This window comes from Ambystoma mexicanum, chromosome 11 (genome assembly GCF_040938575.1).
Source record: "Ambystoma mexicanum isolate Mex_15411 chromosome 11, UKY_AmexF1_1, whole genome shotgun sequence".
Classification (NCBI taxonomy): domain Eukaryota; kingdom Metazoa; phylum Chordata; class Amphibia; order Caudata; family Ambystomatidae; genus Ambystoma; species Ambystoma mexicanum.
Window position 1 is genome coordinate 306,718,482 of NC_090934.1, and position 24,941 is coordinate 306,743,422.

The following is a 24,941-nucleotide window of genomic DNA, read 5'->3' on the forward strand; positions in this document are numbered from 1 at the left end:
TCCTTGTCCTAACTGTGCCTTTCAAATAAAAGCCTAAAAAAACGATTTTCCCATCCAGTTTCTTAAACATTGCCTTTCCATATCAAGCCCAAAAGATGTTTCCGTTGTATTGTGAATGTTTTCTATTAGTTAATGTGCAATTAAATCTGATGTAAGTTGTGACTGCATGTTTCAAAATGTTACCTGTGTTTTAATAACGTAGTGGCCGTGTAGTTTGGTTAAGTTGCTGTTTCCACAGGAAGAGCCCATTTTGGGCGGCTTAGAACTTCGCTCCCCCTGGACGAATCCTCACCAAACTTTGCAAAATAAGTATATGGCCCACTCTGAATTTAGTGGGGTTTGGTCCAGGGGGAGAAGTTATAGGGGGTGGGGTCCCAAAACTTGTTTTCCCATAGACATAATGGGGAAAAAACTGCTCACGCCTACAGCCCAAACCGCTGGACGGATTTTCACCAAATTTGCGGCAGGAGCAGCGGCTTGGTCCCGAAAGCGCGCTTTTGTTAATTTGGTGTAAATCCGTCCAGTAGTTTTTTTTTAATTACCAAAACGTAAGACAAAAAAATTAGTGATATCTATGTCCGCTCTAGACACTTCCCTGTTCGCTCCGCGGACAAGATACCGATTGGCTAAGGGGCTGGCATCATGACCACGGACACGCGATGTCTCTGCCGATTGGCTGCAGTCAGCCGTGTTCGCCGTCAGATTGTTTGGATGCGCCCGGCATCTTGGATCCGACAGCGCAGCGGCGACCAGCAGCAACATGCCATTTCGAAAACTATTTTGCTGTGTCAGAGTGCTTGGGGAGGTTCAGACAGTAAGAGATGGGTGAAAAACTATTTGCGCAGGCGGTAGGTGTTAATGATGTATTCCTATGCCCGCCTTGTTCGGGATGTAAGTACAGAAAATGAGGGGTCTCATAATGGTAGTATTTCAGTCCGTGCTGTGCGCAGGCAACTTGAAACTGTTCTAAGGACACGCATGGTGTTAGCAAACATTGAAATTGAGTACATGCCGTAATTAAATAATTTTTTTCTATGGGTGTGCTATTCATTTGTACGCCCCCATGGGTGTGACATGCTGCGGTGGTTGTGGCCAGGGCCTAGAGTCTTGGATGCATGGCCGTAGGCCATACTTCCGAAACTGTAGGCCCTGGCCACAACCACTGCAGCATGTCACAGCAATGGATACACCTGTAGTGTTGCTTATCGATCAGATGGTTGTGGGGAGTGAGTAGAGTCTTGGGTGCATGGCCAGAGGCCATGCACCCAAGAACAAACTTATAAGCTCTAAAGTTATAAGCCAACAGGGTCTTTACATAGTGCTGTGGTTGTGAGCAGAACGTAGACTTTTGGGTGCATGGCTGCAGGCCATACACCCAAGAGTGTAGACCGTGCCCACAAGCACTGCAGGATATTACATTCATTCATCACACCCATACATTAGATTATGTATCTGGTATGTGTGGGCAGGGCCTCGAGTCCTGTGTACAAATTGAGTAAATGCTACAGTTCCATATATTATAGTGGCCGTGTAGCTATGGTTAAGTTGCTGTTTCCATAGGAAGAGCACTTTTTGGGCGGCTTATAACTTCGCTCTCCCTGGACGAATCCTCAACACACTAGACTGAATGGGGAAAAAACTTTGCGCATGCCTACAGCCCAAACCGCTGGATGGATTTTCATCAAATTTGCAGTGGCTTGGTCCCGAAAGCGTGCTTTTGTAAATTTGGTGAAAATCTGTCCGGTAGTTTTCTTTAAAGCGATGACAAAGTAGGTCTGGAAAAATGTGTGATATCCATGTCTGCTCCGCGGTCACACTTCCCTGTTCGCTCCGGGGACAAGAAATTGATTGGCTAATCCGTAGCGTCATGTCCGCGGACATGTGGCACTTTCACCGATTGGTTGTGGAACAGCGTGAAGTGCGTTGGATTTCTTCGCAGCCTCTGCCATATTTTGTCCATGTTTTGGTGTACACGGACATCGCCGGTAACCCAGAAAACAAGACACTAATGCACTTGTTACAATTATGAAATACTGTTTCCGAAGGTGAGCTTTAATTAGGTTGGAATGGATTGTGGCCGCAGAAAATTGAATAAGTGGTTTTTTCTTGCCACCAAATTCATTTGGTAAAGTGGAAGTTGGAGCTCAATGCACGGCGACGAATGCCTGCGTCTGTGCTACAATGTTTTCAGATTAATATTGAAGTCGGACCGGCGTCCTATGTTTTGAAATCCGAGGCGACCACCTGGAGTGTTTGATGGAAACAGTGGTTTACGCGCCATATGGGATTAGCGGTTCACATGATAGGATGCTCATATGTTGTTGCAAAGTGAGAATGTATTTGCCTTCTGAGTGAAGGTCAGTTGATTTGCTTTTTTGGTTGCGAGCTCAGTAGGCCCACGCATCCAAGTCAGTTCATAAGGGGCTATTGTTTTTTGACCTTGAGCGAAAGAGAAACTTTAAAAGCTACGCAAGGAATGAAAGCTTGGAAAAAAAAATACTATTTGATAAGGTTATATTTTAAAAACGCTTGTAAGGAACATGAAATATCAGTTCACGATTAGTCTTTTATGCAAACAGTTTGCTCTTATTTTGGCAAAAATAATGGAGGCTGTGAAGATGTGAATTTAATTTTGACGACTGTACACCAATTGTGACATTGTAACTGAAGTACTATATTTTTTCACAGTTGTAATTTTCCTCCAATAACAGATTGTACATTGTTCGCGTTTGCAGGCTATGGCTAGAGTCACCGTTGGTGACCGTTACTTCTTTTTCTCTCAAATGTTATGCTTGCCCACAGCTTTGTGTATCAGTTTGCACGTTCTTTTGGTCTTGTGTAACATTACAACATGTCATTTTTTCTTGCTTGTCCATTCATGCTGCCTTCATAACTGAATTACCATCTCACTTTGTAGTTGTCCTTTTTTTAACCCTTACGGCGAGTGCCGTTTATCTGCCTTAGTAGGGCGTCATTATATGTACCCATGGGCAACTCTAATATTTTTTGTAAAAGTCATGTTTGGCCACTTACATTTGTTTAGTACTTTCTACAATCTTTGTGTCTGTTTTAGTATTTTTTCCTAAAGGTTGGGTATTGACAGACACTCCTACGTTTTCCGCCTAGCTACATTTTGCCGTACTCTGCGTGCCATGGTTTCCAGATGCCGAGTGAATGCTTCTTTCCACGCCAGATGCAACAGCTGGTGACCGGATGCCTGTCCATTACAATGTTATGGGATGACAGGCTGGGGCCACTCTGTCCCTACGCTGAACTAGCGACAAGGAGCGACATACCATCATTTATGGTGGTGTAAGGCAACGGTGATGCCGCCGTGTTGGAAATACCTGTGCAAACAAAGCGGGTGTTTTAACAGAAACGCATACTTTGTGTATGCGAAATTAACTGCACGTGTCCCTCCATGAACATTTTCAATGTCGGCCTTAGACTCATTGCTACAAATTATTTGGAAATGGAATTAGTCAGTTGATCTCTGACAGTTGTTTGTTAAATAAAAGTACTTTCCAAATTCTAAAATGTTACCTTTTTTCTTTTAAAATGACGTGCATCATTTTGAAATGTAAAGTACTTTGCTGTATGTTTTTTTTACAAGTTCTGCGTCACGGTACATACTGTTGATTTTTCCTTGCTGTCATGGAAAGTGAAGGGGGGCTATGTATGGAACTACCGCCTTTCCTTTCGATGGTTGCCATCTTGAAAAAGGATTTTGTTTTGTAATCCGGCCCGCGGCAGGTGGATTATAACCAGAAATCCTATTTTTCCGTAGCACGTTAATGCTTTGCACATCTATACTATTATTGTCATATCTTATTGCGTCTATGTCCTTTACTGTGAAAGGTGGTTCTTAATGCAACATTTACTTTGTTAACGGATGGCTTTCTTTTTTGGTAGGACAGATAAGGCCATTTGTGAACGGAAATGAGGAAAGACATCAAACAGTGATATGGGGGAGTGGGTGGCCGGTGCAAACATATTGTACGTTTGTCATTTCTAAGGTTGGGGCAGTGTTTGTCATGCTCCTTCATTACATTAGTGCTGTTTCTTGGGAAGGATGGATGGCCTTAGCTGATGTCATTTTCAGATAAACTTTTGCTGAAAGTATGCAATGTGTACTACATTGTTAATGGCTAACTACCAATACGTGTTGGCGCTTTGCAAGGCAAATGTTGCAGGTGGACGTTCCTACATCAATATGAAATCTGTTTCCACATTGTCCACGACACAAACATCTTACTGTTAAGTGTTTACGGATTCTGGGACACGTTACCGTGCTGTACACCAGCATATTGTCAAGTGGTATTCTCCGCAAGGTGTTTAAATAAGTCAGAAATTGCTTTACATTATGGTTACGTGGCATTACTGTAAAGCGATCATCTTTAGCAAAAAAACTTTGCAAGAGGGACGTTATGGTTAAGTTGGCCTACTAAAAACCCATAAAATTCACTAGAAAAACTTTGTACTTTGAACCATAATGTCATGTTTTATAATAAAAAAAACACTGAAATTCGACAGTTATGGTAGGCTGAGCAACCATAACTGCCCGCACCACTGTGCACTGCTAACACTAACACACAGGACATCAAAGATGACATCACAAATGTCATTGATGACATCACTGATGACATTGCATGTGCATTTACTTTTCAGACAAGGGGTTGTGAAAGTAATTTTAGCAAAAAATACCAGGGATTATCAGGACATTTGTAATAAAGTACATTTAGGCAACTCCACCAATCCTCTTCATTCCAGGTTCCAAGATCGTTGAACAGATGACTTGTATGGGAATTCCTTAATGTGGCTAATCCCACACAGGATAGCAGAGGATGCCCAATTGTGCCCAGTGCAAAATCTACATTTGTCATTACTCGACGTACCTCTGTATGGGAGCGAGGGGTCCTCAGGCCCCCCTCGCGTCGTACGCTCCTCAGTACAAGGCTTGGACCACGTGCCTCCGGTAGTGGGATTGCCCCTTGCCCTTATGTAAAGTTAACCACGGTTGACTGCTACATAGATGGGACTACTGAGCAGGACACGGGGCATCCATCTTTTGTGCCCCCTTTCGACTCCATCTTGGGTAAACAGGCCTCACTGTGATAGTACAGCAATGCTCAGCTCCCCTTCCACCGGAGCAGCCAAGGACAGAGACCCACACACACAAGGCGCGCAGGCAGCTGGCTGGCCTCCACCCTTGCACTCCCTCTGCGAAGGAAGGCTCTGCGCTTCCATTCTTACGCTGAAGTCGGAGAAAGTTGCAACAATCAATATGCTACAATTTTCTTCCTCTGAGATCACTGTTCGCCTGAGAACCGGTATGTGAACCAGGATGAGCTAAGCACTTTCTGCTCGATTTGTCCTCATAAACGTGCAAGCCACTCGCCCCCATTAGAACAATTTGCCTTCTTGACCCTGCAACCCCTGTAAGGTATTTCTTTCCAGTGCCAGACCCTCGCCTGTGCTGCGAAACCCACCCAATACACCCCTTACTAACCTTAAGCATTTTTACTACTATATGTTTTTATTTGTACCAATGAGTTTTGAAACCTAGGAAAAGATACGAAACACAGCCTGATTCTTTTACATGCACAATAAGGTCGAGGCCTTCAATTAAAGCCACAAATGACCCAATTGTACTGACAATCATTGTGTGTGACTTATGTAGAAATGTGACAAGTAGCATAAAATGTTTTAAATAATTTGTTATTTAGTGTGTAACATATTAGCTTAGGTAGTGACCACAGTGACCGGACCCTGACCTGCATGGAGCACAAGATGTTTGACGTCCTTCATCTCGTCAGCCACTCAGCCAACCAGGAGGAAGAGATGCCACCCACACCTACAGCACCACACCGCCTAGCCAATCGGGTCCATTTAGCATTTTTGTTAAGAGTTACTTTAATATTAATATAAATGTAATGTAATGAGGGACTGGAGGGTTTTTTGTGTTATTTCCTAGCTGGAGAAATAAACCATCCTTTGAACTCTTGCAGCTGGGTCTCAGTGCCTCTTTCCCCGACAAGGGGTTGTGTCGGCTATTTTATTTTCTCACACGTAGTAAGCCGGGGAAAGGCAGCTACACCTCTTATGAATCTGATCTCATTAGTCATGAGGCTGTTCAACCCTATCCGTAGAAAGGTTTTTAATAGCTTACTTGGACATTTTTCCATGTACGAACGCAAATCGTTCAACTTTCTTTGATCCGGGGGCAAATGGCCTGTCAATTTAATTCTGGAGACAGGGAATTGGATCACCAGGATCAATGAAAATTGCCCATATTTATTATAAATCCGTTTGGCTTGTGAGATTAACTTCTTAGCCTTTTCAATTAAGTTACCTTGCATTGGAGCTTCACGTTTGCTATTGCTCAGGATCAATCCTTGGTATTTGAACTCTAACTAGTTCCATCTTCTGCCCTTTCAGTTGCCATTGGAATGTCTCCTTTTTATGGGATGATTTCTCCACAATCATGATCTTGGTCTTTTTTGTTTATTTCCAGATTTTTCTCGATGTAATTCCCAAAGTTAGTTAACTGGCGTTGCAGCCCAATCAGTGTGTAGTCTAGTAAGATTAAATCATCCACGTAAAGTAAGCAGGACACTTTCACCCGCCCCTCTATTGGTTTGGGGTGGGGGGGGGGGGAGATCTAACATGGGATTCACAGTCTTTAAAGTCCCATAAGTAACAGTTAAACAGGTTAGGTTTAACCCCTCTTGCAGTTTGAATTTCTTTTGACAAAGATCCACCCTTGTTCAAACATACTCTCAATGATGTATTGCAGTGGAGAGATTTGATAGGTTCTAAGATATATTCCGGGCAGTTTCTTTCTGATAATTTTCCCCATAAGTTTTCTCGGTTGACCTGGTCCAATGCTTGGACCAGGTCAACAAACGCACGGAAAATCCTTGGTTTACCCTCCAAGATTCTTCCTTTCAGCGTGTTTAAGAGGAGGATATTAGGTGAAGTTCCCCCATCCTTTACGAAGCCCGATTGTAATGGATCTTCGTTACCGGATACTCTGGCCCAGGCTTGAAAGCTGTCCAACATCAAGGACCCAACTACCTTACCAACACGTCCAGTAAGGCTATTGGGCGATAGTTAGTATTTCTCTGAATCCAGTCTTGTAGATGGGAACTACAGTTGACGTTATCAAGCTTGATATAATTGACCTAGTTTTCATGCAGTTTCTAATGATTTAACGGATGAGAAGGGCCCATTCTTATGGATGTTATTTTAAATCTGCATTAGTAATTTTCATCATGGCCCGGAGCCCTAGAATTGCTCAATCTTGAGATTCTTTTCTTAATCTCTTCCATGTCGCAGGTGACCCTCCAAGTCGAAGCGCTCTTTTGTGCAGGGTTATCGTTTTGTCTGGTTTTTGAAAGAATGTTTCAAAATGGGTAATCCAAACTTTTTCATCTACATTACTTTCCATCATATTGTTTCCAGCATTTGTAGTTGATTTTATTAATGTCCAGAACTCTCGACTTCCTGCCACACACTATTTTCAACATATCAGCTGCATCTGCCTGATAGAGGATGGCTTGTTGGCACCTCACCCAGTTCTTGTAACGTTTGGCTTCTATAGTTGCCGATGCATGATGTTCTGGGGAGTTTTTTTTCTGTGCCAAGCGTTTGGCCTTTCTCAGCTTTTTCCTTTCTTCTACCAGCATTGTGTTGTATTCATGATGGTGCGATGTTAGCGTCCTATTACTCAAAATCTTTTTCTTTATTTGATAGGCCATTAAGAGTTGTTGATAATCGATGGCACCTGCTGATATTTTATGTAACCCAGAGACTGATTGGATTGTAATTTACGGTTAACACTGTAATTGCCTTGGCAGATAGCCTCAGGCGAGTACCCCCAGCACAAGTTTCAAGTTCTATCAGCATCTTTTGTCTAACTTCCCTTTTTGTGGTCAAAGTGACACTCAGAAGATTGTGGTCACTATTGGTGGCTCTGATTATTTTGAACTCACTAATTCGAGAAAGAAGTTCTCTTGATACAAATATGTCGTCTATATTGGCACTTGACCCACGCTCTCCTATGTTGAAATTTGTTGTTAGTCTTTATCCGTTAATACATGGAGATTGTGTAAATCTCAGGCAGCCACAACACACCTCTTGTCTTAGTTAATGGTGTTTTTTTTATTTTTTAGAAGTTTCCATTGTGCCATTTGTTTCCACACAAGATGCATTCAGGTTACCACAAGTATCGTAAATATTGGTTAGCATATCATTTAGTTATCCTCAAAAATATTCTCAGCCATTTTCATGAAATACAAGTTTGTTATAGCCAGGGGGGTTCCAATATGTATTAATTAGGATCAAGTCGTCTCCCTGATCGGATTTAACTTGATGTTCTTGCTGTCTCCACTTGATATATATTCTTACTGTACACCGGCCAGGTTCCTAGCTCGTTCGGGCTATATAAGGTGTTTGTTGGGATGGTGCAAGACAGGTTGGCGGTCTGACTAAAGTTGAATCTGTATAAGCGCTTTGGGTGCGCGCCACCTTTCATTGGGGGGGAGGAAGGGACAGTAACTCTGAGTGGAGTGTGACTGCCTAATTAATCGCAACATTTGAACAAATTAGTTCTATGCAGTGGCATCTAGTCAAGGAACGAATAATAGGTGGGCTTAATCAATGCAAAATCCTGCCAAACAGACCAGTACCCTGATATGGTGAATCAGATTTGCCAAACCATGCCGAATAAAACCGCCAGCTTTGCAGCTACAGATAAAAATAAACTATTGAATGATAACAGCGAGGATAGGGTAGCCACCAGAGTCAAGGAAGCATTCAGTATGGCCCAACTCTCAGTAGATAAAGTTGCAAAGTGCCCAGAAGTCACGTCTAATCCCAGTTATGATAACACCTTTGTCCACAGAAGACAGAGTACCCACACTGCATGCTGTAGATTCGGAGTCCGTTCAGGCATCTTTGTCAGGCGCGATGTGGGTGCTTCAAATTTAAATATTGCACAACCAGGAGTTCGTGTATTGCCAATAATCATATGCTTCGGATCAATAACATCTTAAGCGGAACATCATTTTATTACTCATGTTTTTTTTTTAAACTTGATTTTTGCATTTTGGTAAACATGTGTACCAACAAGCCCAAACAGTTAACTACTAATATGCCTCCGCTGCCCCCCCTAAACCCCGGCAGTCCCATCACACAACAAGCAGTTATCGCATTTGATTTACACAGATGAAGTCTGTGGTGGCTGATCATATGTCTCGGTTGGTGTTGCGCTAGCGAGGAGGTGCGAGATGTATGGGCGCCAAATATCTGGGGGTCTTGCATGGTGGGGTAGTGTCTTTATAAATTCTGATTCTGTTTCTTGGCAGTATGTAATGTCTCTCCTCCAGTTCGCAAGAGTGGGGGGGTGTGCCACGTCCCCACGCCATGGCCACTCTTCTACGTGCCAGAACCAATAGCATGCTTGCCAGTTTTCTAACGTGTGAGGACAGCGGTCTCGTTAGGCAAAGGAGTGCCACTAGTGGGGAGTGCCCCATCCTTTCGCCAATTATTGCGTCAGTTTCGTCAAGCACATCTGACCAGAATTTAGACACTGTTGGGCAGCTCCACGCAAAGTGCAAGAAGTCAGCATCAGGGGACACGCATCTGTCGCAAGATGCATTTGACCCGGGGTGATGTCCGTTTCTCTTTTTAGGGGTATAATAGGTTTGGTGCAGAAAGTTAAAGTGGATTTGTTTGAAGCGGGAGTTGAGTGCCACTGAGTCTGTTGTAAGATATAGTTCCAGTCTTCATCTAGAATGGGTGTTTGAAGCATGGTTTCCCATCTTGATTTCGTTTTGGGGTTCGAGGGAAGAGTGTCCATGAGCAGGGCTTTGTAGATGGATGAGACCAGTTTGCCCTCCCCCTTTTGCTTGAATGGCTCCGTGCAGCAGCTGCCAGGTGGAAGATTGTTGTCGGAACGATGGGATGAGGGCCTGCAGGGGGTACCGCACTCTGAAGTAGAAAAAGATATCAAGAGAGGAGGTGCTACCCCTCTCCTTCGCCTGCTGGGGTGTAATGAAGGTGTCTTGTATGAAGAGGTCACCAAGTGTATTTATTTTGCACTTGTCCGCCCAGATCAGATACACTTTCCCGGCGGCGAGTGGGATCCCGGGAATGAATTTCACGGGTAGAAGAGGAGAGTATCTAAGCTGAATCTTGTACTTTTGGGCCATTTTCCGCCGTATTGTGTAAGTGGATTGCACTATGTTCAGCGTCGTGTGTGGCACAGCCTGTTCGCTGATCATCACGGCCCTTAGCAGGTTGGGTGAGGCTAGTGCACGTTCAACCTGTACGTGCGGTCTTACGAATTGGGGCTTATACCAGTGACTGAGAAACTGGGCTTATGCTGCCCAGTAGTACCGTTCTAAATCGGGTAGAGCTAGGCTACCCTTAGTGATGGGAAGTACGAGGAATGAGTATGCCACCCTTGCGGGTTTGACCGACCAAATGAGGTTCAGAACTAGGCTTCTCAGATTACCCAGGAAGCACCGGGACAACAGGATGGGGATGTTGGAGATAAGGTACAGGAGTTTGGGGAGGATTACCATTTTTACCAGTGAGGCTCTTCCCCAGAGGGTGAGTGGTAGAGATTTCCATCTGTTCATCTCATCTCTTAATGATTTCAGTGTGCTTTCGTAATGGTCTTTGAATATGTCGTGGTGGTTTAGGGACACTCGGATTCCTAGGTATCGGACGTGGGCTTTCTCCCAATGGAAGTTAAAATCATCTTGAACTATTTTGGTCTTTGTGTTTAAGGGAAAAACTATTGATTTAGATTGATTTTCAACCCTGATACCAGCCGAAACTTAATTATTTCTCGCATAATCAGGTTAAGGTTTTCGCTGGGGTTTTGCATGAACAGGACTATGTCGTCGGCATAGCGGGATATTAGACGGTGGGGTCCTATTTTAAGCCCTCTCTGGATTTGGCGTTCCCTGAGGACCGCTGTTAAGGGCTCCATCACAAGGGCTAATATCATGGCGGATAGTGGGCATCCCTGCCTAGTGCCGAGCTGGATGTTGATATATGCCGAGCGAATCGACCCGAGAGTGATTGCTGATAGGGGCTGATTATAGAGGAGCGAGACCAGCTTGATAAACTGTTTCCCAAGTCAAAGCTGCTGCAGCACGGCGAACAAAAAGGGCCAATCAACGGAGTCGAACGCCTTTTCGGCATCCAGCAGCACCGCCACTGCCTGCTGTTCGGGGTCGAGTGCTGCCAGCACCCCGAACATTCTACGTATCCTGAATGTGGTGTTTCGGCCAGGTACAAATCCCGCCTGGTCAGCGAGTACCAGTGCAGGCATTAGCGGGAGAAGTCTATTAGCGAGGATCTTGGCCAGGATTCTGTTGTCCAGATTAGTGATATGGGGCGGTAGGACTTACAATCTTCGGGTGGCTTGTCTTTTTTGTGTAGCAGTATAACGTTAGCTTCTCTTAATGTCTGTGGGGGAATGCCAGATTCGATCGCTTCTTCGAAGACATTTAGCAGAAGAGGGGCAATGAGAGGGGCGAAGTGTTTATAAAAATCACCAGTTAACCCATCGGGCCCCGGGGCTTTGGATGGCGGTAGACTTTTAATGGCTTCTTGGATCTCTTCTAGCGTTATGGGCTCATTCAGCGGCTCACGGAGTTCCCTCTCCACCCAGTACAGTTCAGTGTCGTTGAGGTAGTTCCGGATCGCATCGGAATTTGCCGGGCACCCGGCGCTGTATAGATCTTGGTAGAATGCCCTGAATACTTCGACTATGTCTTCTTCTTTGTGCAGCATATTTCCCTGCGGTGTCCGGATGCTGTCCACCCTTGTTGGCCTCCTGTCTGCAGCTATAAGACGAGCAAGAAGGGCTCCAGGCCTTCGCCGTATTGTCTAATTCTAGGATTGTGGCCCAGAAATGTTATCTCCTGTTCAGCCAGGTTTCTAAAGTTCAGAAGTTCTTCTTTCAACATCGCCTGGATGTGGTCCGAGTTGTGAGCGGCTTGCTGCTTTTCCAATTCCTTAAGGTGTGTTTTGCTGGTCCCTAGCTAACGTCTGACAAGCGGCATTCGAGTATTACCATGGCATGGTCTGAGAAGGTTTTGGGGAGTATTTGCCATGTGCCCCATTGCCAGTTGCTGTGAGCGGAGACTAGCAGATAATCGATGCGGGAGTTCGTATTATGTACACTTGAGTGGTATGTGAAGTCTCTGGCTTCCCAATTCTGGATCCTCCATATGTCCGATGGGTCAAACGCTTTGCAGATCTCCTGCACTTGTAGGCTGGCTTTGGACGGGTGCGTGGTTGTTAGCTGCGATTTGTCTTTGTGGGTCGAGAGGAGTATTCAGGTCGACTCCCCAGATTATAGTAGCGTTTTGCACTTGCGTGCGGCGGGACAGCACCCAGTCAAAGTTGTTTGCACCGTCCGTGTTGGGGGCGTAGGAGTTGACAAAAACCACCTCCTCACCCTCCAACATGCCCCGAACGAGAAGAGCCCTTCCCTCGTTATCTCTTTCTGTTTGGATCAAGCGAAACCCGAGCGAAGTGTGAAGAATTGCGACTCCCCTGGCGTAGGATGAATATGAAGAGAAGTAGCGATGGCATCCCCAGCTGCAGGCCCACAGGTGCTCGTTTTGCGGTAAAAGGTGGGTTTCCTGAATCATTGCCACCTCGATCTTGTGGCGTCTGAGTAATTGCAGGAACTTGCGTGTCTTGGCCGGGATGTTGCCCCCTCTCTAATGTTCCAGGTTGCTACTTTGAATGCAACGGTGATGTTTTATAGGGCACCCGTTTGCGGAAAGACAGGAGGCGGTGTCCCGACACTTGGGTCGACTGGATTTGGTATGGGAGCTGTGACAGGCGAGAGGGCCTGTGAGGGGTGGCGGCGGGGCTCTGGATAAGGCCCTCAGTTAGGCGATGGCGCATGGTGCGCGTTTCGAACAATAAAACAATTTTCCTTACACGGACAACCCCCAACTCTTCCGTTTGGAACCCCCCCCACCAACTAGAACACAAGGCGTGCTGTGCACGGGCGCAGGTGGCCTTCCGAGGCTTAGTCCCCAACCTCCCGTTTGCAAAGATTGTCCTGATGGCTGATACCCTCTTGCTTTGGAACAGTGTCGCGGATGTTAATCACGGCGGGACCCTCCACGCTCTTTCTCTGTTTGTGGCTCCGGTCGAGGTACAATGTGGCTTCATCTGGGGAGTTGAAGTGGTCATTTCCCTCCAGATGAATGCAAAGCCTCGCTGGGAAGAGCATCTAGTACGTGATTTGGTTGGCGCGCAGTCTGTTTCACATGGGTGAACGATCTCCTTTGGGCTTGGACAGACGGCGAAAAGTCCGGGTAAAACTGGATGTCGTCCCCGTCGAAGTGTAGTTTACCCTTTTCTCTTGCCATTCTGAGGATTGCGTCCCTGTCCTTGTAGCTTAAGAGCATGGCAATGATCGGGCAGGAGGGGCTCCCGGAGCAGGTCTTGTTGCAGGGATTCTGTGGGCTCTTTCCAATACGAATATTTGCGACAGAACTGCAGGACCGAATAGCTCTGTGCATAGTTTTTCGATGGGTTCTTCCATTCTGACTGGTAGTTCTTTTTCTCTGACTCAGACTATCCTAATGTTATTTTGTCTGGAGCGGCCTTCCAAGTCCTCGTTTTTGGCGAGTACGGTTTTCATTTGGCCCTCAAGCGTGGAGACACGGGAAGTAAGTGCTGATGTGCCGTCGTCCAGATCGGACACTCTCTGTTCGACGGAGTCACGTCTGTCGCTGTGTTTGTCGAGCCGGTGCTGCAACAGGTCCACCTTGGACGAGAGCGAGTCTTGCTGTCCAGGCCGCCTATCCCAGCTTTTAGTTCCATCAGGATTTCCCTAATGTCCGTTTGTTGCTGCAGCTCTACCTCCGATTGATTATTCGGAGATTCTGGGCGGTGCTCCGGCCTGGGCGTTTTAGGTGCTGGGCCTGCATCAAAATGGAGTCTTTTCTGGGACTTGTCCGGCTTCCCCACCTTGAACTTGGCAGCGGTGTCGGAGCATCTAATTTTCGGGTGTAGCAAAGGCGCAGTCGAGGCGTGCGCGGATGGGGGCCTGCAGTGAGTTCAGATTTAGCCGCTTTGTGCCGCGCGAGGGGCCGAGACCCAGCCGTGCGGGGAGTCGCTATGGGCCAAAATGGCAGGGGCGCCGCAGAGCGACCCCAATTTGTTGGCGTAGCGTAGTCTCGCCGTCCCGCTCGTTTTGCGAGCCTCTGTGAGCCTCCGCGCACCTCCTGCCCCTCTCACCAGCGGGGAGTTCGCTCTGCCACTGTCCTACTGCTGGCTGTGAGCCGTGAAGCCGTTCCCCAGGGCCGGCGAGGCGGTGCCCCGGTTCCGAGCGATTCCCTCCCTGTCGCTTTCCACTGGTGGTGGCCGCGGCAGGTCCCGCGGGCAGCTCCTGTCCGTCTACGAAGGATTTTGGTCAGACGGGCCGGAGTTTCCAGGCCCCACGCAGTTCGTGGTTGTGCGGGCCGCACTACGCAGCGGATTTCTCGCAGAAGGCGAGTCCGATTCTCTCAGGATTTTCGGCAGGGATGAGGTGCTGCGCTAGGATAGAGTATTTCTTGCGGATTTAGTGGTTTCGCCACAAGATTGCCGCGATTAAACAGGATTCATGCGGGAGGTAGCCGGGAGCTTACAGGGGAGTGGCCATCTTGATCGGCCCTCTAGCGCCCTCTAATTTTATTACTCATGTTGTGTCGCCAGCTGGGTATGAACCCAAAGAAGCCTTGAATTTAAGGTACTGGCCTGGCTTTGTCAGAAGACTGGACCGGAGGTCATAAGAATCTCAGATCCAGAGGATAAAAATAGACGAATGGTGCACTCCGAGTAACAGGCATTGTATACCTATATGGTCTGGTAGCAGTAACCTACCACTCTTCTTATCCACCTGCAGCTATATTGTTAAAACTTCATCCGATTAAACTCTGGTAGTGGATCTTTAGTCAGCCCCCATTATAGTAATGAACGCCAAATTGGGAACTTGTGTTTCTTTCTCCTTAATGCCCGACGCAAAGTTCTCTCTTTTGTGCATCACTCCCTGGTTTTTGGGCTAAGCCGACTTCTAGGATGGTCTGTTTATGTTCCTCTTTGCTTTTAAATTTTATCTAGTTTTACTATTTTGTATTGTGTGTATTGTTGTAGCGTTCTGGGACCTACGGGTGTGTTGGCTTTATGCAAAAAATGTAAATAAATAAAAGTTAACCCTGGACTGCTCTGATCGACTATCACAGTCAGGATACATTTAAAGAAGCCCAACCTACCACAATGAGGTTGCTCACAACTAACCACCTTTGGAAAATATCCTTAATAGATTTAGTACTGTAACCTATTTTCATTTTCATGTTCATCCCTCAATAAAACTGCAAGAAAAAGGACCAAAATGTGCAAGTAACTATAGCACCTGAGATCAAATTGAAACCAGTTAAACTTGCACTTCATTTTTAGAAAAGTAAATATTTAAAATGTACCCTCTTTAGGTTTGCACTTCTCATGTCCCTCACTTGGTTCCTGCCCATAGTGTAGATGTTGTGGATTGATTAGAGTAACAGGTAATTTCCCCTCCTAGAGCAGCTTAAGACAATAGTACAGCTGTAATTGTACACAGAGCCACCATAGAATTAAATCATATATTCCTTAGTGTATATCTTCTAGAAGCAGACCAAAAACAAGAAAACTCAACGGATTGAGGAAAAAGTACTTGCCTGCTTGTGCTGCAGAGGGGCTTATGATGACAGGCGGTGGAGCAACTAGTCTTACAGGCCCTCCAAGACCATTTCTTGCTCCAGTATTCACAACTAGAGCTCCGGTTTGGTCATAGTAAGCGGCAGGAGCCAGAACGGGGTAACCTACAATTAGGGAAAGCTTTTCAGTTTTCACAAGAATAAACCTTGTTGCATCCAAAACACAAACACTCCATAATAATTAACACCTGACCTTTCGAAATAATGTCTGCTGCTGCAAATAAAACTGCTCAACAAAAATGTAAGAATTGTACAGTTTGACTATCAATTGAGGACTCTGCGGCCTTCATGAAAAACTGAGCTTCCATGAGGGAACAGGAACACAGGTATGATCTTCAGTGACTTATTACAACAAAAAATGTTTATGATAGTGTTCAGCCCCTACACTAAAAAACAAGCAGAATAACACTGAGTAATTCAATGTCAAGTTCTCATAAGAGAATATAATTCTTAGCATTGGCAAACCGATGATCACCACAATTTTGTATAAAGTTTAGATAATTTTCACACAACTAATAATCAGCAGTGTCCTCATCTAAAAATATAAAAAGCTCTCATTGTTTGAAAATAGCCGTAAACAGTATACCTATACCTGGCATCCCTGCAGCCAGTCCTTGCCCAAAAGCAAGAGCTGAGTTCACCGCTGCTGCAGCGACAAGTGGATCAGTTTGCTGGCCTTGCTGGTTTTGATTTGGTGTGAGAGGGCGTTGATTAGCTCCTGCACGAAGCACCTGAGAGTCACAAATGAGTAACATCTAAAGTCACACAGAAGCAAAATGCATTATCGAATCAACAAAAAGAATGTACACCGATAATCAAAATATCCACCCTAGCAATATAAATTCCAAACGAGTACATACACAGAGCTTTTAAGCTTCAAACAGAACCAATGATTGACATTCAGAAGCTTTCTACTGCAAAATGTAAGTGCTATATCAATGCATATGCAAGCGACAAACCATAAGAATTTGCTTAAAATGCAAAATTCAGAGATCAAAATTAACAGATCTTTTCACCAGTTGCAAAACTGTCAATGATTCAGGTACACAGGATTCTGTCAGGTTCAGTTCCAACAGGAGGTTGACCTAAAAGATTGACAGTATTGTCGAACACTACGAGGCTAAATCTTTATTTCATTTTTTTTAAAGACTATAATCTGTGCTCCTTTCTTTGACTAGGTGATTGGAACAAGCCCTTAATTGCTCAATGCTTACAAGCTGTAATAAAGCCAAGGTAACAATAGATTTGAAAGATCCAATCTATGCTGCAGCTCCCCGCTGGCAGTGCTAATGCAAAAGGGAGCACATACCCACAAAGTAACATTGGAATTACTGAATCTTTCAGAAAATGTCCTTAGATGTATTTAATATTTCCTAACTTCCTCAAAAGCAAAATGGACAAAAGCCAAAAATATTGGTCTAATCCACCTGCACTCTCCGGCATGGTCAAGGTTAAATTAGCAGCAAAAAATGACAAGAACACTACATCAAATAGCCCCCCATTGAAGATCATCTTATTCGCAACAGGTAAAAAGCATATACCAACAATAAATGAGAAAAATGGTTACATTTTAAAAGTTTAGTGAAAGGATCAGGGGTTGCAATGCAGCCATGAAACATGAGTGCAGATATTGGGGGGAAGGGAAATTCGGTCATACGAACCAAAGGAACCCATATCAACAAACAAATTGAAAGAAATAATGAAATCAGTGAATATTGGTGATAGATCTTCCTGACCCGTGTCAACCCCAGAACTTTGTGCTTGGACTTGGCAACTATTTCACCTTGTCCCTAGGTGAAGGGGAATCTTTTCATCTAGTCTTTTACTCCTTTTATGGGTGATCTTTTTAATGTCTCTCCATATAGTGTATGGTTTAAGTTAGTTTCCAACAACTTTTGGGCTGGGGCTGGGTTGCCCCTTTGGGCTCCTGTGTTAATTTTGCTTTCCTATACTCTGATGAACTCCTGTTCCGTAGTAGCAAAGAGGGATTTGCATTCCCTTTACATTTTGTAAATGTGAGCCGTACATCCCCACCTTCTGCAGAGTGCTGGGGGGAAACAATGGATCCCCTTTCTTACTTACCTGAAAACATTGTTACAATTGCAAGTTTCCTTGAAAGGCTGGTGGCACTGTAACTACTTTTATGACGTGTTGGTCTTAATTACTCGCAGGCTCTTCATTCAGCCTCGGTAATACACAGAAGGGTCACCGTTTTTCTAAAATGGTGGGTTCGTTTTTTTCACCATTTCTTGTGTGCTTGCTGTTTCAAAGGTCTTCCTCTGCCATTCAAGGCGGGAACAACCTCAGTGGAGGTTTTGTCTTTAAAGGGAATCCTTTGGATTCCCCACCCAGGCTCCAGAGTGTCTGGAAAGGCAGGAAGAGAAATTGGAGTCCAAAACTTTGCAGCTTTCTGTCTTTTACACTGCCTCAAAGGAACCAACTCCCAGGGGGAGGCTGGCTGTCCTGATTAGACAGCCAGACCACCCCTTGCTGTAAAATGCAGGGAGAGAATGCAGACGTGGTGCTGTAGATCCAGATAAACACTTCGAACCTGGAAGCTGCTCACAAGTCTACCACTGGAGCTGAAACCGAAGAAGAAAAGACTGCTGTAGTGATTTCCAGCAACCGGAGAGCCTGCAGTGTAAAAGAAGCCAGCTGTTACCCTTCCTTCCAATCGACCTGGGGGTCCCGAAAATGACACTATAGCCTGGTAAGCTCCACAAGTCTCCAGAAGACCTGCATGTTGAGCGATCCTATGTCGTGCAGCCACCTTGCAGGGGTGAAATACCCTGAGACCTAGAGTCATTGTTCGATGCATGGTCTTCCGAAGTCTTAATCCATCTGAAACTTTGGTGGCCTCCTCCTGGCTCCCCAGAGACATCATTTGAGTCCTTGAAGTCCCCCTACCAGAGTGCTGTACCAGATTAGCAATGAGAATCTAACAAGCAATATTCAGTCTTCTCCTGGCTCATAAGGGCGCCAAAACCAGCGCCACATTCAGTCGCAAAGAAACTCTTGTCTGGAGCCTTTTCCATTGATCCTTGCGGCAAAATGCCATCTAGTGTCCTGTCTTCAAGACAAGGAATTAATTGACCAGATATTTGGCTGCAGAACCTAAAGTCCTCCTGCTGAAAACGCTGCTTCTGTGCGGAGGTATTGTGTTGGCTGGGGTATTACTTACCTCAAGTCTTGTGCTATTCCTGTGTAGCTTTGGGGGGGGGGGGGGGGGGTTCTTACGACCAGTGATGTGCTGGACACGGTACGACTTAATACATTTACTTTATTTCCAGGTCATGGCATCAGCGGTCCCAAACCCTTGCCCATCTCCACAACGATCTCTTTTTTCAAACCCTAACATTCCCCAGAGAATTCACCATCACAAGCTCTGTTGTCCTAGAGCTCCCATAATACATCGAATGGCAAGTTGATCAACACGGAATTGGAATCAGACAAGGCATGGAGCCTATAACTATGTACATCTTAAAACTAAATACAGCACTATAACACACCACCTCTCCTCTATTAGTGTTGACAGAGAGCCCTGCCCTCAACACCACAGTCCACTCACTTCACCACTGCCACTCTCTCCTTACTCCACCTTTCACCATTACTCGAAATCGTGTTACCCAAATCTCTCCACACTCATCGGCAACTAAAATGTTCCCTTTATTTTACTTACCCCACCTTCCTTTTCGAATACCAGTGTCCCCTCTTCAAACAGTTTATTTTTATACAATTCATTTTGATCATATCTCACCTTGGATCGCTTAAGCATTTAACATCCTTTCTTGCAACACCTCTGCTTGTCCCTCACCCCATACTCCCACAAACTTCTTCATCCACTCAGGATGCAATCTAGAGCTCGGTACCCTTTTCCACAGTGCTTCAAACAAATCCATTACTTGGTGAGGTGCTACTCTATATTGAACCACCGTTGCCATTGATGGCAACACTATTCCTATCGAGAAAAGTGTAAACACCCGCTGTTTCTATCTAGACACCAACACTAACCTCTCCAAACAAATCAATATGACTGCCTCAGCCACTGCCTACACAGGTAAACTGATCAGAGCCTGTAGACCTTTGCTCTCCATGAAAAGTTGCCTCATACTAGCCAGAGCACTTATACAGTCCATACCGGACTATTGCAATGGCTTATATGCAGGGGCAAACAAATCTGTAATCATCAAATTGCAGGTCTTACAAAATAACGCACTCCGAGCTGCTCTTAATATTCCTAGGAGAGAACATCTCTGCTATAAGAAAATCTTATAAATGGCTTTCCATCCAAAAAAAATAAAAAATTTAAAAACCATCTGCCTTACCTACACAAAGCCTTAAATCACCTGGCCCGCAGTACCCAACCAATAAATTCACCCTGAAACCTGCTACCAGAATCACCAGATCCACCAACACATTATGCCTAGTGGTGCCCAAATATTCCCTAAAAAGAGCCGGCAGTACCAGTTTCCCGGTTCAAGCTGCCCAACTTTGGAATACACTTCCACTAGACATCAAATCCACACCTAACTTTCAACCATTCAGAACCCAGGTTATCACTTGGCTCCTGAATAAATAACTATCACCACCTCAGATCCTTCGAAATACCTCATATTCATACCAGCACTTACCCTGCGCCTCTTGATACCAGTCTATTTAGCTCCTGCATATCTGTGTACTCATTATATAAATGTATTGCATCATATCACAACTTCTGACTGCTATCTGCAACAATTTGTACTTTGTAAATTGTATTAAAGCGGTACAATTGCTTCCAATGTATATACCTTTGTCCTGTAACCATATCCTTGAGCGCCCATATACCCCTGGGTCTGGAGCTCTTTACAAATAAAATAAAAACAAAAAACCGTCTCCATAACTGTCTGCTCCCAATCACCCCCTGACACAATCGTAATTCTAATCACTTCCATCAGAGTTCTATTGAATCTTTCAACTGTGGCATTACCTTTAGGATTGTAGTGGGCCATGGTGGAATGTTCACTGCCATCATCTACAAATTACTGCATCTCGCTACCCACAAACTGGGGGCCATTTTCCAAGACAAATCTCCTAGGAAAACCACCTCTCCAAAACACAGATTCTAAGAATTGTATTATTCTGCCTCAACTCTTCAAAAAGACCCCAATGTGCATATGTCCAGCCCTGGCCACCAAGAATCCAGACGTAGCAAACCTTTTGTCCTACTGACACCAAAATATTCCTCATGAGCGATCTCCAACACCACTCTCCTCTCATGCCCTCCTGGACCACTAATCGTTCCCCTCTCGCCAACACTCCCTTCTCCACACCAAACTATTACTTCACTCTCCTGTAACCCCTCAACTGTTCATCCACCTCTCCAATAGGCTTCTCTCCACTCGTTTTCCTTGGCAACTCTAGAGGTCACAAAAACCTCCCCTTAACCACAATGTCGTCGTCCTCCTCTATGGGATTGCATGACATTTAGCTCGCCTTCCACATGCCTCACCTCCATGTCCAATCCCTGGGGGGACAAAATTCACCTAACGATTCTCCTCGAAACGCCAACCCTTTTCTTCTAAAAACTCCCACAAAGCCTTGTGATCCATTACCACTGCAAATTTGCTCCCCCACACAAACTGCAGAAATTTCTCAATTCCCCACACACAAATCAAAGCTTCCTTCTCAACAACCGAATATCGCTTGTCCACATTTTGAAGGACACGTGATGCAACGCAATCGTGTGTAGCTCACACCAGTTTCTTTGCATCAGTACACATCCTAGTCCACTCACTTGCATCTGCATATAGCTCCACCTCCCAATCCTTTTAATATGGGCACACTCGCTAAGTTATTCCTTCTGTCCTCAAATTCATCATTGCATCGTTCACACCATTTGAAACTCACACCTTTCTTCACCAAGATTGTCATGTTTTCGGTCCGCTCAGCCAGACCTTTCACAAATGTTCCATAAAATTCAACCAACCCTAGGTACGAAGACCACTCCTTTTTATCTCTCGGGGCATTCATTTCACTTATTGCCTCCAACGTTGTATGCTTTGGTTTCACCCTATCCGCCGATGAATTCATGTCCCTAATATTCCACTTAACTTACATTTCTCTGGGGAAATAGTTAAATCTGCATCTGCTGTTGTCAATACCTCCTTCAACCTTATATCATGCTCCTCTTCATTCTTTTCCCCATACCAATATATCATCCTGATAACAGCATGTTTCCATCAACCCCTTTAACAATGTGTTCTTGACTCTCTGAAATACACTTGATGTGGACATTAATCCAAAATGGCATCCTCTTGCATCGAACAGGCCAAAAGGAGATATAAATGCTGTAAGGTCCGTTGAGTCCGGCTGCAACTTAACTTGATATGCTGCCTTTAAGTCAAGAGTCGAGAAAATTGCAGCCCCACCAATTCTGACCAGCAAGTCATCCATTTTGGGAAGTGGCATTTGCAGGAATTCTCATTTCTGTGCTAATTCCCTTCAACCTTGGACACCCATCTCTTTTGCAGGACTTTAGGACTTTTGAATTTTAATGCGGGAGGGAGTGAGCCCTTTTTTCTCACTCATGTATTTTGTTCCGATTTGGATTATGTGTTTCCTTTGTTTTTAGAGTCCGATAAACTCCATAGGCATCTACTTTTTGTATGGTGACACCGCACATTCATAAGGTTTAACTACCGTTTCTTGGGTGAACTTCAGTTCCCAAGAATAGTAAAGTGAAATTGGCTTTACTTACACCTTTTCTCTTTGTAGGTCCAGCACACACCATCTTATGTGGAATGCCTGGGTGTTACTTGGTAGCCCCTTTTCCTTCTTACTCATGTAAAAAATGTTAGGTTACCCTCACAACTTTAAATGTCTGGTGGCAGTGGTTTAAGTTTCCTACCATTATGCTTTGCTACCGCAGGCTGAATCCTCAGCTGCAGCATAGCACCCATGTGTGACTTATGTCGAAATGACCCCGGCCTCGTTTTGCCATTTCTTGTTTGTAAGGACTTTGAGTTTTACTCTGCGCCAAACCAGGTTTAACCTTTTTGTTTGCTTTGCCTTTGGCGGGCTTCAGTACTGAAACCCGCCTCTTACTCCAGTGTCTCTAGCAGGGCAGGAAGCGAGGGAGGTGCCGAAACTCCATGTCCTTAGTCTCCTTGGTAACCTGAAAGCACCCGAAGGACAGCCACCCTGCTGTGCGAGTGGCAGCTACACTGTGCACGAATGGGCCAAACGTGCATAAAAGGCAAGGCTTCTTGAACTGAGGACAGAGCCTGCCACTGGAAGAAACCTCTGACTAAGGAATCGTAAAGAGAAGCTTGCTGCATCCTCCTGGACTGTTGAAATGCCCACTGAAGCCCTGCAGCTGTGCTGAAACTTATTTTTCTGATCGACAAGAGAAACGCCGGAGAGGACGACTTCTTCCCTTGGGTTGGTGGGACCAACCAACCCCAAGATGAACTTTGCTGAACGACCTTCCCCAACTGGATGTACTTCTTTGCTGCTGCTGGATCCAAGTGCCAGGGTTCAAGAAATCTGTAGTCGAATGTAACGTCTTTAAGCCGGACCGAAGCTCCAGGAAGATCCTGAAGACCCTCCCTAAGCAGGAAGACTCGCCAGAGTGCTGGACTTAAGGAGTGAAGAAAGCCCATCCAGTGTACAAGATCTGCGGTGGTGCTATTTGCCGGTAGTTGAAACTGCAAATTGCTGCTGACCTGAAAAGAGCCATAGCTGCCGCCGACCTCCAAACTGCTATGCAGGAGTCCTCCAGACAACCTCCCTCTTGTCCCCACGACTGAGGCCCAGGAACACAGGATCTGCAAGTCTACAACCAGGATAGAAGCCAGCTGGATCTCCTCTTCTAACCTAAGTGTTAGGGAGAAAGTTTAGAAATGTGCTAATTCTCTCTACCCTAGAGACCCCCAGCTCTTTTTTCTGGACTTTAGGACTTTTAATTTCTAAACTGGAGAGAGCAAGACCTTTTTCCCACTCTGATTTGGATTACGTGTTTCTTTTGACTTTTGAGTCTGACAAACTACATAGGCATCATCTTTACATTGTGTCACACAGCACCTTCAGTGCAGTGGTACAGGGACAACGCTTAGATTTCCCAAAGGGTTAAATACCTTCTCTTGGTGAAACTACTGTTTCCAAGAGCAGTGAATTGAAATTGACCTTACTTACATTTTGTAACTTTCTAGACCCAGCACACACTATCTTACCATGGGGTGCTGCAGAGGTTACTTAGTATCCCCTTTGTCTATTTTCTCATGTAACATTTTTATGTTACCCTTTCTTCAATCAGTGGCTGGTGGCAGTGGTTTACTTTTTACTAGCATTGTGTGTTTTTACAGAGGGCTGCAATTGCAGCTGCAGTCAGACACCCATGGGTGGGAGCCCATTTTGTCAAAATGGCCCCGGTCATTTTTCACCATTTCTTGTTGGAAAGGTCCTGCTTGAGATTTACTCTGCGCACCAAACCAGGTTTGGTCCCTTTGTTAGTTTTGTCTTTGGCGGGATTCACAGGTGCTTAATCCCCTTGGTTAAAGGAATGCTGATTGGCCGGCAAGCTGACTCGGGAGGACAGCCAGCCTGCTGTGTGATTGACAGCTAGGCCGGAATGAATGGGAGAAACCTGCATAAAATGCTAGGCTTTTTGGCTTGGAAGGCAGAGTCAACCAGTGGACGAAGAAATCCGAAGAACCTGGAGGAGACGCCTGCTGCAACTCCTGGAGCATTGGTTTGCCTGGTGAAGCCCTGCTGCTGTGCTGAAACTCCAGATTTGCCTCGACTAGAGAAGCCCTGCTACAGACAACTTCGCCCCTTGGGTTGGTGGGACCAATCCACCCCAAAGTGAAATCGTTTGGACATCCTCTCGGAGCTGGCTGTACTTCTATTGCTGCTGCAGGAACCGAAGTGCCAGGGTTCGGAACACCAAACCGAGTGGATCGCTTTCAATTCGGACCCGAGCTCCAGGAAGATGCTATGGACTCCCTTAAAGCAGGACTGACCAAGCCTGAGCCACTTCAACAGAGTGCTGGACCCCAGATGCGAGGAAAGTCCAGAGTGGTATCCGAGAGACTCTGATGGTGCCATTTGCTATAGACGCAAGGAGCTCAAACCTTGAAGTGCCGCTGAATTGAAGTTTGCCCATTGCTGCTGCTGACCTTC

General features: G+C 45.3%; 1 protein-coding gene across 16 annotated transcripts in view; it reads right to left on the minus strand.

Annotated features, from left to right (window-relative positions):
* The window catches only part of PUM1 (pumilio RNA binding family member 1), a 1,312,543-nt gene that overhangs the window by 477,540 nt on the left and 810,062 nt on the right, over window positions 1-24,941 (minus strand). For 9 of the 16 annotated variants that reach the window (XM_069623037.1, XM_069623034.1, XM_069623036.1 and 6 more), the window contains 2 exons: window positions 16,375-16,513; window positions 15,744-15,887 (listed from right to left, as the gene is read on the minus strand). In XM_069623037.1, coding sequence (XP_069479138.1) covers window positions 15,744-15,887; window positions 16,375-16,513 — 283 coding nt within the window. Of the gene's footprint in view, window positions 1-15,743; window positions 15,888-16,368; window positions 16,514-24,941 lie in introns of all 16 variants that reach the window. The other 7 variants (XM_069623033.1, XM_069623032.1, XM_069623027.1 and 4 more) reach the window with 1 other exon arrangement.